Here is a 13,791-nt window from a genome sequence, read left to right as displayed (position 1 = left end):
TAGACGGTCTCACAAGAAACCTACTCTAATCTTAATTTATTGCCTGCATTCATCAACTTCAAGCATGCACTGATTTAGCTAATCATATATATGCTACCATGAGACGTCAATTTTTTGTTTTGTGTATTCGATTGAGTTGGAAATCGAATTCACAAAAACTATCATGAGACATCAATTTTGTTTGATTCGATTGATATTACTTTTTATTCGATTCATAAAAAATATTATTTTTTATTCGAGTTGACTCATTTCACCGATATAAACAATAGACATATCATTTTTAATTTTTGTCTCAACTTTTACACAAATTAATACGTTATAAGATGAAAATCTAAATAATAAAAACCATTTCAATCCCCAATTGTATTTTTTTTCCATTAAATCCGACCCGATCTAACACATAAAAAAATAAAATATTATTATTATGCTTTTTTTTCATTAAATCCGATTCGATATGACGAATTAAAAAAATAAAATATTATTATGCGCTCTACAGGTCAAGTGCGACGTAAGAATATTTTGGTTATTTGATTGATAAAGATGACACCCCTATTTTCCCATTTGTTGATCTTAATTTCTAACATAAACCCTGGCTGTCCGCGTTTCTCGTACCAGGTGCGTTCTCTCTTCTAAATTCTATTCAAGTTAGTCTCAATTTCTTAGGTTTTGTTCATCGTTTTCTATTTTTCTTTTTGTGGCATACGTCACTCTAGTGCGAATTTTTTTCGGTTTTCTTGGGTGTGGATTGTAACTTGATGATGAATTAGAGGAAACTGAACCAAAATTGAATGTTTAGATATGTAATTTGAAAGAAATAAGGGATCAGAATTCGTATGGGACCAATTAATGGGTTTTCGGTTGAAATTTCTAAGGTTTGTCTCTGAAAGCAACCTTTGTCAAGTCATGTTTTCCAAATCCGATGCGATAGCTGGGTATTGACAAAACCGTCGCCATTTTGGGAGACGAGATTTTTAACCGTCGTCTTTGGCGACGGGTTTGTACCAGTCGCCATGTGCGACGGTACAATACAAGCCCGTCGCTATATACGGCGACGGTTATAAATCGACGCTTGACCGTCGCTTTTAACGAGGGTTTTCACAAACCGTCGCTTCTAGCGACGGCTTTCTCAAAAACTGTCGCTGATCAGATCGGCGACAGTTTTTGAAAAAGCCGTCGCTATTCGCAACGGTTATTTACCTTTCCGTCGCGAATATGATTCTATATATATACCGCGGTTCGAGAACATTTTTCGATTTTCGCCCATCTCTGTAGTAGCGAAACTCTATAAATTTTTCGAAGTTTCGATTTTTTATTTTGTACTAACATTTTTCGTATTTATTTCGTAGATTTGCTAGTCGCTGCGATCTTCCAGCGTTACGTGGAACTGCATATCTTCACGCAAATCAGGTTTTTAATTTTTTTTTTTTACAGAAAATTTAATACGTGATTTTAATTTTTGCGTAGTAATTTATTTGTGAATTTTATGACAGTGTTTATATACACCGTCGCTATATTAAGCAACGGTTTTTTAAAAAAACCGGCGATGATTTTTATATAGCGGTCAGTTACATTAGCGACGGTCGGCATATTAACCGTCACTAATGAGCGACAATGTTCTTCAACAAAACTGTCGCTACGTGCGACGGAAGTTGAGAAACCGTGGCTTTGAGAAAGCGACGCTAACTGCAGTTACGAACCGCCAAACCGTCGTTGATTGGGAAACCCACTTACACCCACTGCATTATTTCCTTGTCGAAGCTCCACCAATTTCCACCTATCATTTTTTTTGAAGACCCCCATTTCTTCAAGAACAATTGTTCTCCATTCAGGTGCATCAAGGGCTTCTTGAATAGTCCTGGGATCATGACACTAGACAACTTTGAATTAAAAGCACGAAATGAGGAAGACAAAAGTGAATATGAGACAAAATCAGATATGTAATGTTCAAGTGTAGGACCTCACACCTTTTATTATGGCTATAGCTTATAGGTACGTTGAGATCAAGAATCGTACCTGTATTTGGATCTACCATCGGGTCAGATTCTAAGTTGTGCTCTGGAGTTGCAATGTCCTTTTTACTCTGAGTTTTGTTTCGTCGTGAGTAGACTTGTAATTCTGGCTTGGAAGTTGGTTCTTCCCTTGGTTCTTGTATTGAGGAAAGATCGAATTGAACCATGAGAAAGGTAGTCGGATTTGGATTAGGAATATTTTCACCAAGAAGAGGTGGGAATTTCCAACAAGCTTTATCAGATTTCTCCCCCTGAAGCGAAGTTGGAGAAAAATATGGCGTGTCCTCAAAAAATGTTACATCACGATAAACCAAGTTTTCTTTGTTTATGGACAGTAACAATGGTAGCTTTTTGAGTGGGAGAGTAGTCAACAAAGACAATTTTGACGGCTCGAGGATCAAGTTTGCCACGATTTTGGTAATGAACATGGACGAAGACTGTGCACCCAATCGTTTTTAATGAAAGATGAGACGTAGAAACATGTTGGAATTGAGTAGCAAGAAGTGACAGTGGTGTGACAAAGTTTAATGGCCAAGTGGGTAAACGGTTTATGAGAAAAACAGCTGTGAGAATGGCGTCCCCCATAGGTATTTAGGAACATGCATAGCAAACATGAGAGCACAAGCAACCTCTAACAAGTGACAATTTTTCGTTCAGAAATTCCATTTTTTTGTGGTGTATGCACAAGAACTCTGGTGTATGATCCCATGTTCCTTCACATAACTACCAATAATGATTTTCGACGCATTTCCTCACGCCACACTTCTGAAAAAGCATCTTCAGGTGAGGGAAAGAGATTAAACGCCACCATACGCCCTCGCGCATCATCCAGATTGTTATTAAGGCCTGCCGGGAAATCAAAAACTTTTTCTTTTTCAACATTGGCTTGTAGTTTCACAGTTATTCAGCCCATGTGGTGGAGGTCTCAAGGAATAGATCTAGTTTCTGCCATAGATCCTGAAGATCAGAGAAATACCAAGTCACAAAATTTGACCCTTGTTTCATTTCCTTGAGCTTTGAACGAAGCTCAAAAATTTGGGAAGCATTTCCGAGATCCGAATACATCTGTTGCGCCTCATCACAGACTTCTTTGGCTGTCTTAAACCACAAATAGCGATGACTGATATTGGGCTCCATGGAATTGATTAGCCAGGCGAGAACCATTGAATTCTCGGCCAACCAGGTTTTGCAGGTGGGATCAGTCTGGCTTGGGGACTTCAATTCACCAGTAAGATACCCTAATTTGCCACGATCACATATCACAATTTTGACTGATTATGTCCACTGCAAATAATTTTTTCCTTTAAGCTGATGAGAGGTAATTTGTGGGGCAGACAAGTCGTTTCCAGAAAGATAAACAATTTGCTCAGAATTTTTTTCGATCAGCTCTTCACTAGAGGATTTTGAAGACATCGAAGACTCGGTGGACATTTTTTAAAGAATTTTAGGCGACAAGGAAGAGAAAATTTAAGCGGTGAAATGGAACAGAACACGGGCTCATGATATCATGCAGAAAAGAACAAAGGGGAATTTCTTTTATTTATTTCTGAATTGCATCACACCTTTTAGATTAACACCAGTGGGAAGTCTATTCCAAGAATTAAGGAACTGCAGAATATAAGAATATTATGATTCCTAATTTAAAAGATTAGGCTATCTTATCAAATCGGACTAAATATTAAAAATTATATTATTTGATATTAATCTACAAACGATTTGTTTTTTGTTGACACATTAAAGTAGCTGTACCACTTCCACTTTTCAGTTGTTTGGGAAGGTATTTGAATCTAATCTCTCAGAATTGGATAGGTTTTGAATCTTCGTGGTGACAGGTGCCTAATAGTTTTTTCTGCTTTCACATTTTTTGCCATGGCTGCCAGTAATGAAATGACAGAGCCCCATGTTTCTTCCTCGGCTTCAATTCTGTAGCATTGGCCGAGGTGGGACTATGCCTTCACCAGAAGATGTTACCTGGGCTGATTTTTTATTATTTAATCTGGAAGATTTTTAAGTCCAAATCCGCTGTGTCAGTAGAGTTTTGCTTTAGCACCATGACCTGGCAATCTGTGAAAAATAGGCAATCAGGAGCAACGACTGCCACCACAACCAGTACAGTGTCGTTTTTTGTAATCAAATGAGGAAATATTTCCACAAATTCTTTTCTTCTGTATCAAGTTCCCGTAACCAAGTCTTGATATAGTACAAAATTTAGTATTACCATCAGGGTTGATTATCAGCATGTGCCTTTCGTATTAGGGTTAGGATTGGTATTGATATTCATAATTAATGAATCTGTTTTGTAGAATTCTTGATACAATTGCTAGGTAAGTTTTTTCGTAAAATTTGAGCCATTTTTGTAGATTCAATTGGCTTTCAATGTATGTATATGGCTGATTTGTAAATGATTATACTAGGTTAAATATCAAGTTGGGAGATTTGAAAAGGAAAGTGTCGAAGCGGGGAAAAAATGAAAAAGTATGGGTTGCAACTTAGGGTTCCAACTCAGCAGAAAAAACAACCCCCAAAACCGCCAATTTCTACACTGCTTGGTTTTGAAGACGACGACGATAATGTTGAAAGAGAAATTCTGCGCCAAGCCAGCAAAAACAAGTCTCTCAAAGACGTAACGCCTGTGCATATGCATGAAAATAATATGGCTTAATCTTTAATTTTTTGTTAGCAGAATTGCAGATGTAATGAGCTTTTTCTTTTCATTTCTATGAAAGGCTGAAGAACAGCATAAGAAGGCTCTTGAAGAAGATCCTTTGGCATTTGATTATGATGGAGTATATGATAAGATGAAGGAGAAACAAGTCCGTCCCAGAGAGCAGGATCGACAAGATAGAAAGGTGTGTTTCTTTTTTAATTAGCAAATGAAGAATTCATATTTTGGTGTGATACTTCAATGAGAATGTGAGGGGGTGATTGGTTGTTGTCTGACAAGTTTTTATTCCTCCAAGTAAACTCGATACCCTTTTTGTCTCTCTATGGACTCATCATTAGACATCATCTAAAGTATTTTTAGAAGTAACCGTATATGTTTCATAAAGACAAAGTATGTCAAAAGTAAAAGGATCTGAAGTGCGAGCTCGCATTCTTGATATCAATCAGGTCAAAGATCTGAGTTTGTTGGTTATTTGTTTATCAAAAGAGGAACTTGATGTTTAAATCCAGTATTCCAAGTAAATACTCAAGCCTTTGTCTGTTTGGATTTGCAGCCCAAGTATATTCAAGCACTAATGGATAAGGCCAAACAACGAGAAAGAGAACATGAGATAATCTATGAGAAAAAACTTGCTAAAGAAAGAGGTAAAGATGAACACCTCTATGTAGACAAGGATAAGTTTGTTACTGGTGCGTACAAAAAGAAACTAGCTGAGCAAGCTAAATGGATGGACGAGGAGCGGCTCCGTGAAATGAGAGAGGAGAAGGAAGACGTAAGTTGAACTTGCTTTTTCTGCTTTGTGGATCTTTGTTCAACTAACTTATCATTTCTGATTGACTTCTCTAGTTTGGGACTTAAGTTTGATAGAAGCACTGATGTGAAGTCTTTGTCTTCCATCATCTTCTATTTTCTTGTTTTTTTCCCTAGTGAAATCGATTGTATTTGTGTATGCAGTGATGTTTGATGCGTTTACATTATTAGGTTACCAAGAAGACGGACCTCAGTGACTTCTACTTCAACCTAGCAAAAAATGTTGCATTTGGTGCTGGAGAGGCTGATTCGCAGAAGCTTAAGAAACAGCCTGAAGAGGTGGGTGTTCTATCTCCAGAAGAAGTCTCCCCCCTGGATACTCATTCGAATCCAGAATCATCAAGCTTGGTGACGAGGCATCAAGATGAGACTGTAGAGAATCTTTCTCCAGATCAAAAGCTTGAACCAACCTTTGTGAACACTGTTTCTGATGCTTCCATGCAAGAAGAAGTTGTTGACAAGGCATCAGCTAGTGGTGACCAGCTGAAACTGGATCATCATAAAAGAAGCGAGGATTCACTTACTGCAGCTAAGCAACGGTATTTAGCACGAAAGAAATCCAAGGTTCAGTATTAATGGAACATGTAAAGTCTAAGAGGCATACATTATGGCCCAAGTTTAATAATTCTATTGACTAATAGAATGTTGGGCTTCGATAACAGCGACCATCGTACTCAGAGTCGTCGTCTAACATCTCTTTTTAGTTTGTTCCTCAGTTGGCTTCACAAGTGTTGGTGAACTTTTGGATTATTTCTTGCCTTACTCTTGGAAATTGTGCTTGTAAAGTTTTAGTTCTCATCATCTGGTTCAATGCCAAAATTGTCTTTACAAGACAATAGAGTTGAGTTTTCTTGGGGGAAAAAATACATTTAAATCTTCTTTCTTACCAAAAGAATTTTAGTCCCTAATCATTTCAACTCAACACTTTTAGTCCCTAAACTTTAAAAGATGTAACAAAATTAATCATCATCGTTAATTTTATGGTTAAACATAGGTGTGTCTAATTTGTGATAGTCTAGGGACAAAAACAACAAAACAATTAGAGATTTAAAAGGCAAAAATTTGTGTAAGAAAGTTTCACGGGTTGTATTTTGTGAGACAGATATCTTATTTGGGTCATTTATGAAAAAATATTATTTTTTTATGCTAAGAGTATTACCTTTTATTGTGAATATCGGTAGGGTTGACACTTCTTATGGATAAAAATTCATGAGATCGTCTCACAAGAGATCTAGAACTACTCAGACTAAAATCATGGTGAAGATAAAGATGGTAAATAATCACATATCTATTATATTAATATATTATTATAATTATATATATATATATAATTTAATAATAATTGTTTTAATAAATTACTAAATCGATAAAAATCAAATAAAAAGATCAAAATTATATAAATTTGTAGTTAGAAACTTATATAATAAATTATTTTATAAATATAGAAATTATGAATTATTTTCTATCACAATAATTTCATAAATAATAATTTTGTTAGTTGATATATTAAATTTTATCGACTTTTTATAAATATAAATTTAATTTTGTTTAAATATTAATTTGAGAGTATTAAAATTAAGAAATGATGTTAGAATTTTATTGTTTTTAAATCAAGTAATCAAGCAAATTTTTTAATAAAAAAATAGTTTTTTTTTTATGATTTTTTGATTTTTTGATATAAAATAAAAATTGAAACTTTCAGCATTACAATTTTTTTTTTACTGTAAGCATTATTTATTTTTGAAATTTATTATCACCATTTTTTATTTATACACATAATTATATAGACTACATATTTATATTTGTTATCTTAACAAAAAAAATATATATCTATTTTGGTTTATCACTTCTAAACACCATTAAATAATTAAATAGATTTATATAGGTCCAGTTGGTTAGTATAAATTTTTTTGACTATATTATTATATTTATTTTATTCAAGAAATTATTGAATTTTTATTTATATATAATAAAAATATAACAAAATAAGTATATTCATATGATAAATTTGTGATTATTTACCGTATTGATTTTTTCGTAATATTTAGTTACTAATTTTGAATTATTTATATCTATATTTTAATAAATATCATATAATTCCATACAATTAGTTAACTATAAAATAAATTGTGAGAACTAATTGTTTTTTTTTCCTTAAGTTTTAGAACACTTCAAAATTAATTGAGGACTAATTTTTTTTTTAAAAAAAATTGAGAACTAAAAGTGTCGCGTTAAAATGTTAATAGTTGTTTTTGTTTTGTAAGAAAGAACGGGACTAACGTGCATTTTCCCCAGTTTTCTTGCATTCCACCCTCTTGTATTCCACGTTAAAATCTGCTGAAAAACACGTCCGTCGTTGCAAAAATAGACTTTACAGAGTTGAGCATTCCCAAAAGTTTGGTGGCTACAATGTTCTTGATACACAAAAAATCAAAGAAACGGTACCATTTCCACCAGCGTTTCAACTACGACATATAGGAAGTTTCATGGAGTTGCTCCCTTCTTCCATGACCATGGCCATAACTGATATTATATGTCGAAGACCACAAATTATGTTTCCTTATTTGGCTAGAAGACCCCTGACCATATCCTCTCTGCCCGCTGCTCCACGGTGTGACACTCTGCTGAGGTCTGTCTATTGATGAAGATGTATCCAAACCTTGCCATTCTTCATTTCTACCAAATCCTAATTTTGATCATTGTTATTGTGCGTTGCACGATTTGTAACAGATGAGTGATGGCCCCTTGTTCTGGAACCCCATGTATTTGATCTTGAACCGAAGGCTGCTCTTGGAGCATGTTGAGTTGGAGTGAGTTCACCAATTACTCTCCTGGAAGACTGTTCGGAGAAATTGCTGCATCCTTCAACAGGAAGAGTGGTGGTGGTTGTTTTACCTCTGCTAATGAATCCTGAACCAGCCCCTTTGATTATAGCATTAGGCACATCAGGGACATAGGAGGTTCTTGGACGTGATCCCGAGTTGCTTTCTTGTTTTCCATACCTTGATTGATACTGAAACCTGAATATTTTTTTTCATCTTCATGGTTTCATGAAACAACGCTGAGGGAGAACTGCTACAAAACAGAATGGACATACATACCTGTTCAAATTACTAGCATTACTGCCTCGTTCTTCATGCCAAAGTTTAGTTTCGAGAATATCATTTTTATCCACAATCTACAAGTAGAAACGAACATATTTCAGTAAATAAACCAACAATGCATCAGGTTTAAACTCGAATTTCTTCCACCTTTTCTGGGATATTGACACCTTCCAAAAGCCGAGGAACGTGCTGTAAACCCTGATGACTCTCATAAAGCACACATCTAATCGTAAAATTTTGAGGGTATAAGCCAACGAGAAGGTAAAAGTGTATAGACAAAAGTTTTACAATTTCTGTTATAGCTTACACATCTTTAAAGAGGTCAACACCAGTATCTTCATCTGCCGAAGCAGATCGCACAGTCCTGTCAATTCCCACCCTGATAAATTCCAAAGTTAAACTCAACGAACACAACAATTTCAAGAAGTTAATATCACTGCCTTTACTTTTTCATATAAAAATACGTTGGTTCAAATTTCGTTGATTAAAAGACCTTACTCGGCAATGTCAATGTTTATTGAAGTATCAGTCTCACTGTCACGATTTCTGGCACATGAAATTATTTTATTCCCTAGTTTATCTGAGGATGCAACAAACAACAAATCCAGACTCTGCAAGCTCCTCATTTTCTCATTATCCTGCACGTCATTAAAATCATAGGAAAAACAGCCGTTTCGGTTAAAAAAAATTATGGTGTCAGTTTAAAAACAAGTGCTATACAGAACACAAATCACACCTTCAGCTCAATTTCAACTTTCTTTGACTCAATTAGAAGCCGTTTTTCATCTATAAATGGAAGCTTCACTACACCCTAGCTCAAGGAGGTAAAAGAAATAAAAACATTACTGAAGGATGTAAAAAGCTAATACTTTGATAACATATTCAAGGGAAGGTGGGGAAACCTGCCACAAGTATCGCTTCCCATCTACATCTGTCTCGAATTCTAATCAAGCAATTAATTGAAATCGTTAAAGTCAGCATCATTTTTAACAACCCTACAGTTTAATTCAAGAATATAGCATAAACAAGACTTGCCTGTAGGGTAGAAGTCGATTGATTATCAATGAATCCTCATTTATCATGAGTCTCTGGTATGCCTCAGGAAGTGCATGAGCACTGTAAAATGTACTTCTAATCTTTAGATGACCATTTCAGAAACCAAAAATCCATCCATAAGCAAGAGATATGAGAATAATACACTAAATTTACCTCTGTGGAGGAAAGACACCCATTAGCTGGTCAAAAGGTTTAAAGGGTGAACCTTTCATAAATTTAGCTCGTGTTTGCGTGAGACCTTTGAAATCCGAGGCTAGGGGACCATAGTGATGGGGATAAAACCTGTCACGGTTCAATAACTCAAGGGATTCATCTCACAAGGAAAAATGTACAATGTGACATACCAGGTCCATGAAGGTACCCCAGAAAAATAGTATAAGAGGACCCAACAAAGTCCCTCACCGTACTTAGTAACCTGAAAAAATGAAGAAAATATCAAACATGATATAATAAAACAATGCTGTGTAATCCTTGGTGAAGAGAAGTGAGCTTAATCAAATTGTTTGCTTGTTAATTTGTTCATAAAGATGGTAACTTTTATACATGGAATGAGGCTTTTTAGTACTTAAAATAAGAGGAAAAATACAACGGCCAACTATTCGAGAATCTTTGGGATTTCAACACACCACATTTTTTCTCAGGGCTTCAACCTCTTCAGGGCTTTCAACACCGAATTTTTCTTTGTAGTACCGTTCCTTCCAGCCAGCTGTGCCAAATTTCACCTGTGCAAATAGGCATAAAGAAGGATATGTTTTGTTTAACAATTACTAGATGAAGAATGATACAAAGTACCAAGTAATATCCAATTTTGGAATATACACAGTTACAGACTTTATCTGTGCCAAAACAGCCATCTTTGAACAAATCCGATTGGCTACTCATGTAATCTTTGATCTTCTGCTTCAGCTCTTTTGTATTTTTCAAAATCTGAAAGGCAATTGAAATAGCCGCAGAATTCATATCATCTATCAGAAATAAATTGATATAATCAAATTGATCGTGATCAACCGAGGAAACACTTGGTAATTGCAAATGATAAAAGTTTTATGTACAAAATTACTCACAGCCTAGGATGGATGTCCTGGAAGCAGAAGTAAAAATATCTCAAAATTATCAAGTGAAAAGTTGTTGTAGTCATACCTGATCATCAGATACGTTTACACTTGATGCTAATTCATGTTCTTTCTGGTATTTCTTGTCGTAATCTTGCTTATAAATTATATTTTCCTCATTCTTATTGGGATCGGTCATCTCTAAAAGGATCCTCCTCAATTTCTTGTCTCTGATCTGAGCCCTTTTCTCAAATATTTTATCCTCCTTTTCTCCGACAGTGATCAAGAACCGCTCTACTCTTTTAAACTTTATATAGCGGGCATGTCTGTCCTCCACCTGTTTCAAGGACCATGGTAAGAAAATTCAATATGGCTGTATCATTATTTCTCAAAAGCAAAAAATTGAAGAAGTTCTGAGCAATTTACCTGTTGCATATCAACTAAATAACCTCCCAAGTTCTTTAACTCATTTTTATAAACATGCATCAACAAATCTATTCCACCCTGTGTCAGCACCAGAAAATGTTCCCAATTCCCATCATCTTTAAGTAACAAATTCAGTGAACATTGCTTGGAAACAGAAAATGAAAAACCTCGTGGATTTCCAAGGATGGCATATGGGGAAGAAAATCGTTGCCAGCAAAACAACAAATCAAGATGAAATCATCAATGATCCTCTCAAAATCATAGGAAAGTTTCTCAGGAAGATTAGTGATTTCCAAATCCAGAGCCAGATATTCTCTCAAGATCCAGACATGGAGAAACTTCATCAATTTCAGAATAACGTTAGCATATGAATAAACATAAATTATTGGTAAATAACGTTGTACCTGGTAAGGCTTTTTCTTCAAACTTGTATCAATGGAATTAACAGTTTCTTTTTGTGATGCCAATTTATGTGAGTCACTAAAGCTTGTTCGCTGAAATGGAAAAAGGCTAGTAAAATCCGTAAGTTTTCAAACAGAAGTCTCAACTGACCAACATCCAAAACAATAATAAGAAGTTCGATTAGAAAATAAAAATCTTCAAATTAAGACAGTGTCATTGAACCAAAACCTCTCTGATAATAGAAAAATGGATTTCATGTGTTGTCAAGGCGAGCATAATGAGGTCCGCATCCTGCAGTAAGATGTCAAAGTTGGATTAAATGACAGCAGGCAAGTTTCGAGTAAAACGAAGCAATTTTTAAAATTGATCATTCTGACTTCAATGATTGGAGGTCATACCAATCCATAAAGGCAGTGCCTATTATTTGGATCATATGCTGGAGCCGACCGCTGAGCTCGTATATATGACATTATCTTGTGTTCCCCTTCACCGGGAACACTGGCATCTGACAAAATCACCTGCAAATTAAGATAGATATTGTACACAATGTCATGTATATATGTTGTGTAAAAGGTTGATTTTATCAACATATTTCCATGCATGGATAACCTTAATCCTTCTCCAGGCTACACTGTCACTAATCCTCTGCCTGATGTAGTTTCTAAGTTTCCTCGCCAATGTGTACATAAATTCCGTCCCTGGTGTGATGACATTCGAATCAGAGACTTGGGATTCTTTCTTGGGTAATAGAACTTTCCCTTCCATTTCAAACTCTTTCCTAAACTTATCATCCACTTCCTCCTAGAGAATACACAGAGAGATAACAAATAAAAAACAAATATTCAATGATAGTAATTCACAACCACAACAAAAGACAAAATATAAAGAGGTGAATATCTAACGGCCATTTGGAGATCTTTTGCAGCCCGAAATCGCCGGCTCCTCTGCTGATTCATTTTCGCTCGTGGCGCGACACCATCTGAGTTGAGTTTATCGAAATGTTCGTTTAACATAATAATGTGCTAAACAATCCATCCAACTCTTACAAAATTTCAAGGTGGAAACGACGTACCAATGGCTAGGTACAAGAGCTTCCGAGGCCGGACTATGTTAAAAAGTCGATCAATATAGTCGTATATATTGCTGAAGACCTCGTCGAATGTCGTCGGCGGGAAAAGCTGAACAAGCATAAAACCTTCGACTTTCAGAAAGCCGACCGACATAATCATACGTACCAGTGCAGTACAAATCAACTAAACACCAGAAAAACTCAAAAAAACACACGTATATAGAAAACGGCATTTCAAGAAAATTTGTATGCAAAGAGACGTAAGCACAAAGCGATATACATGCAAAAAGATAAAAAAGGAAGGTGAAGAGACGTTATCATCGGGATGGAAACACGGATGAATGATCCCGTTCATGTCAATATACAGATTATCGAACTCCAGCTGGTTCGGGTTCGGAGAACTGCTGTCTACGTCATCTCCTCTTTTTTCTATGGCGTCGACAACTATTTTAGGGTATTTTTCAACCAGCCACCTGTAAAACGAAGGCACGCCCATTCTTCTTCTCCCTCAGTTTTCGAACTGAATCTGTAAGCTTGTGACTTATCAACTTCCAGTGTGCGTGTATAATGATCTGGGGCGTGAAAAAATAACGAAATTTCGTATCGAAAAAATACCGAATTTATCGAAAAAATCGATATATCGAAAATTTCGGTACGGTATGATACCGTATTTCGGTATCGGTACAGAATATTTTTTTTCGGTATTTCGGTATAATTTTTTATTATTATTTTTTTAAAATTTAAGTTCGGTATACCGAAAAAATTGTCGGTATATCGAAACATTTCGGTATGAACTTTTTTCATACCGAAAATTCGGTATACCGAACGTGCGGTATACCGAATTTTCGATATCGATATCGATATGAAAAGATTCCATACCCATATTTTCGTTACGGTACACGACATAGTTCAGTATGATATATCGTACCGTAACTACCGTTGATAATGCTTCGAGGCTCAAGTTCCGAACATATAGAAATGATGAGGTGCTGTGAGCAAAGTTAATTCATTTACGCATCCGGATAAATTTGTAAAATTTTATTTTAAAAAAATAAAGTTAAAATAAATAAATGACAGCTAGAATAACCCTTTGAGACGGTATGTTGACTATGTTCGATCTTACGGGTTCGGGCAGTGTCTGAACAAACAAACTCATTGATCGTCATTTGTATACAAATCACCCACTCATTTGTTTAAT

General features: G+C 35.5%; 1 protein-coding gene, 1 long non-coding RNA gene and 1 pseudogene across 4 annotated transcripts; 1 reads left to right on the top strand and 2 right to left on the bottom strand.

Moving 5' to 3' along the window:
* The first annotated feature begins 490 nt into the window (after positions 1-490).
* Positions 491-6,285, top strand: LOC142548198 (uncharacterized). 3 transcript variants are annotated; one of them, XM_075656521.1, is made up of 5 exons: positions 491-615; positions 4,424-4,632; positions 4,736-4,858; positions 5,228-5,446; positions 5,656-6,285. In XM_075656521.1, exons 2-5 carry the CDS (start codon positions 4,477-4,479, stop codon positions 6,058-6,060), a joined length of 903 nt encoding a protein of 300 aa, XP_075512636.1. In that variant the 5' UTR covers positions 491-615; positions 4,424-4,476; the 3' UTR covers positions 6,061-6,285. The 3 variants fall into 3 exon arrangements, with proteins under 3 accessions (XP_075512636.1, XP_075512647.1, XP_075512641.1); XM_075656532.1 differs by lacking the exon at positions 491-615 and adding an exon at positions 1,265-1,407; XM_075656526.1 differs by lacking the exon at positions 491-615 and adding an exon at positions 2,519-3,237.
* Positions 6,286-7,790: 1,505 nt separating this feature from the next.
* On the bottom strand, positions 7,791-8,852 carry LOC142519518 (uncharacterized). Its single transcript, XR_012813786.1, has 3 exons — positions 8,736-8,852; positions 8,586-8,662; positions 7,791-8,504 (listed from the first exon to the last, which is right to left on the bottom strand). It is a non-coding gene; the product is annotated as an uncharacterized LOC142519518 (long non-coding RNA).
* Positions 8,853-8,960: 108 nt separating this feature from the next.
* On the bottom strand, positions 8,961-13,121 carry LOC142512387 (5'-3' exoribonuclease 3-like; annotated as a pseudogene).
* Positions 13,122-13,791: the final 670 nt, after the last annotated feature.

Source organism: Primulina tabacum, chromosome 1, assembly GCF_025594145.1.
Source record: "Primulina tabacum isolate GXHZ01 chromosome 1, ASM2559414v2, whole genome shotgun sequence".
Lineage (NCBI taxonomy): Eukaryota > Viridiplantae > Streptophyta > Magnoliopsida > Lamiales > Gesneriaceae > Primulina > Primulina tabacum.
The sequence above is the reverse complement of the archived record's forward strand: the minus strand, read 5'-3'. Positions and strand labels throughout refer to the sequence as shown.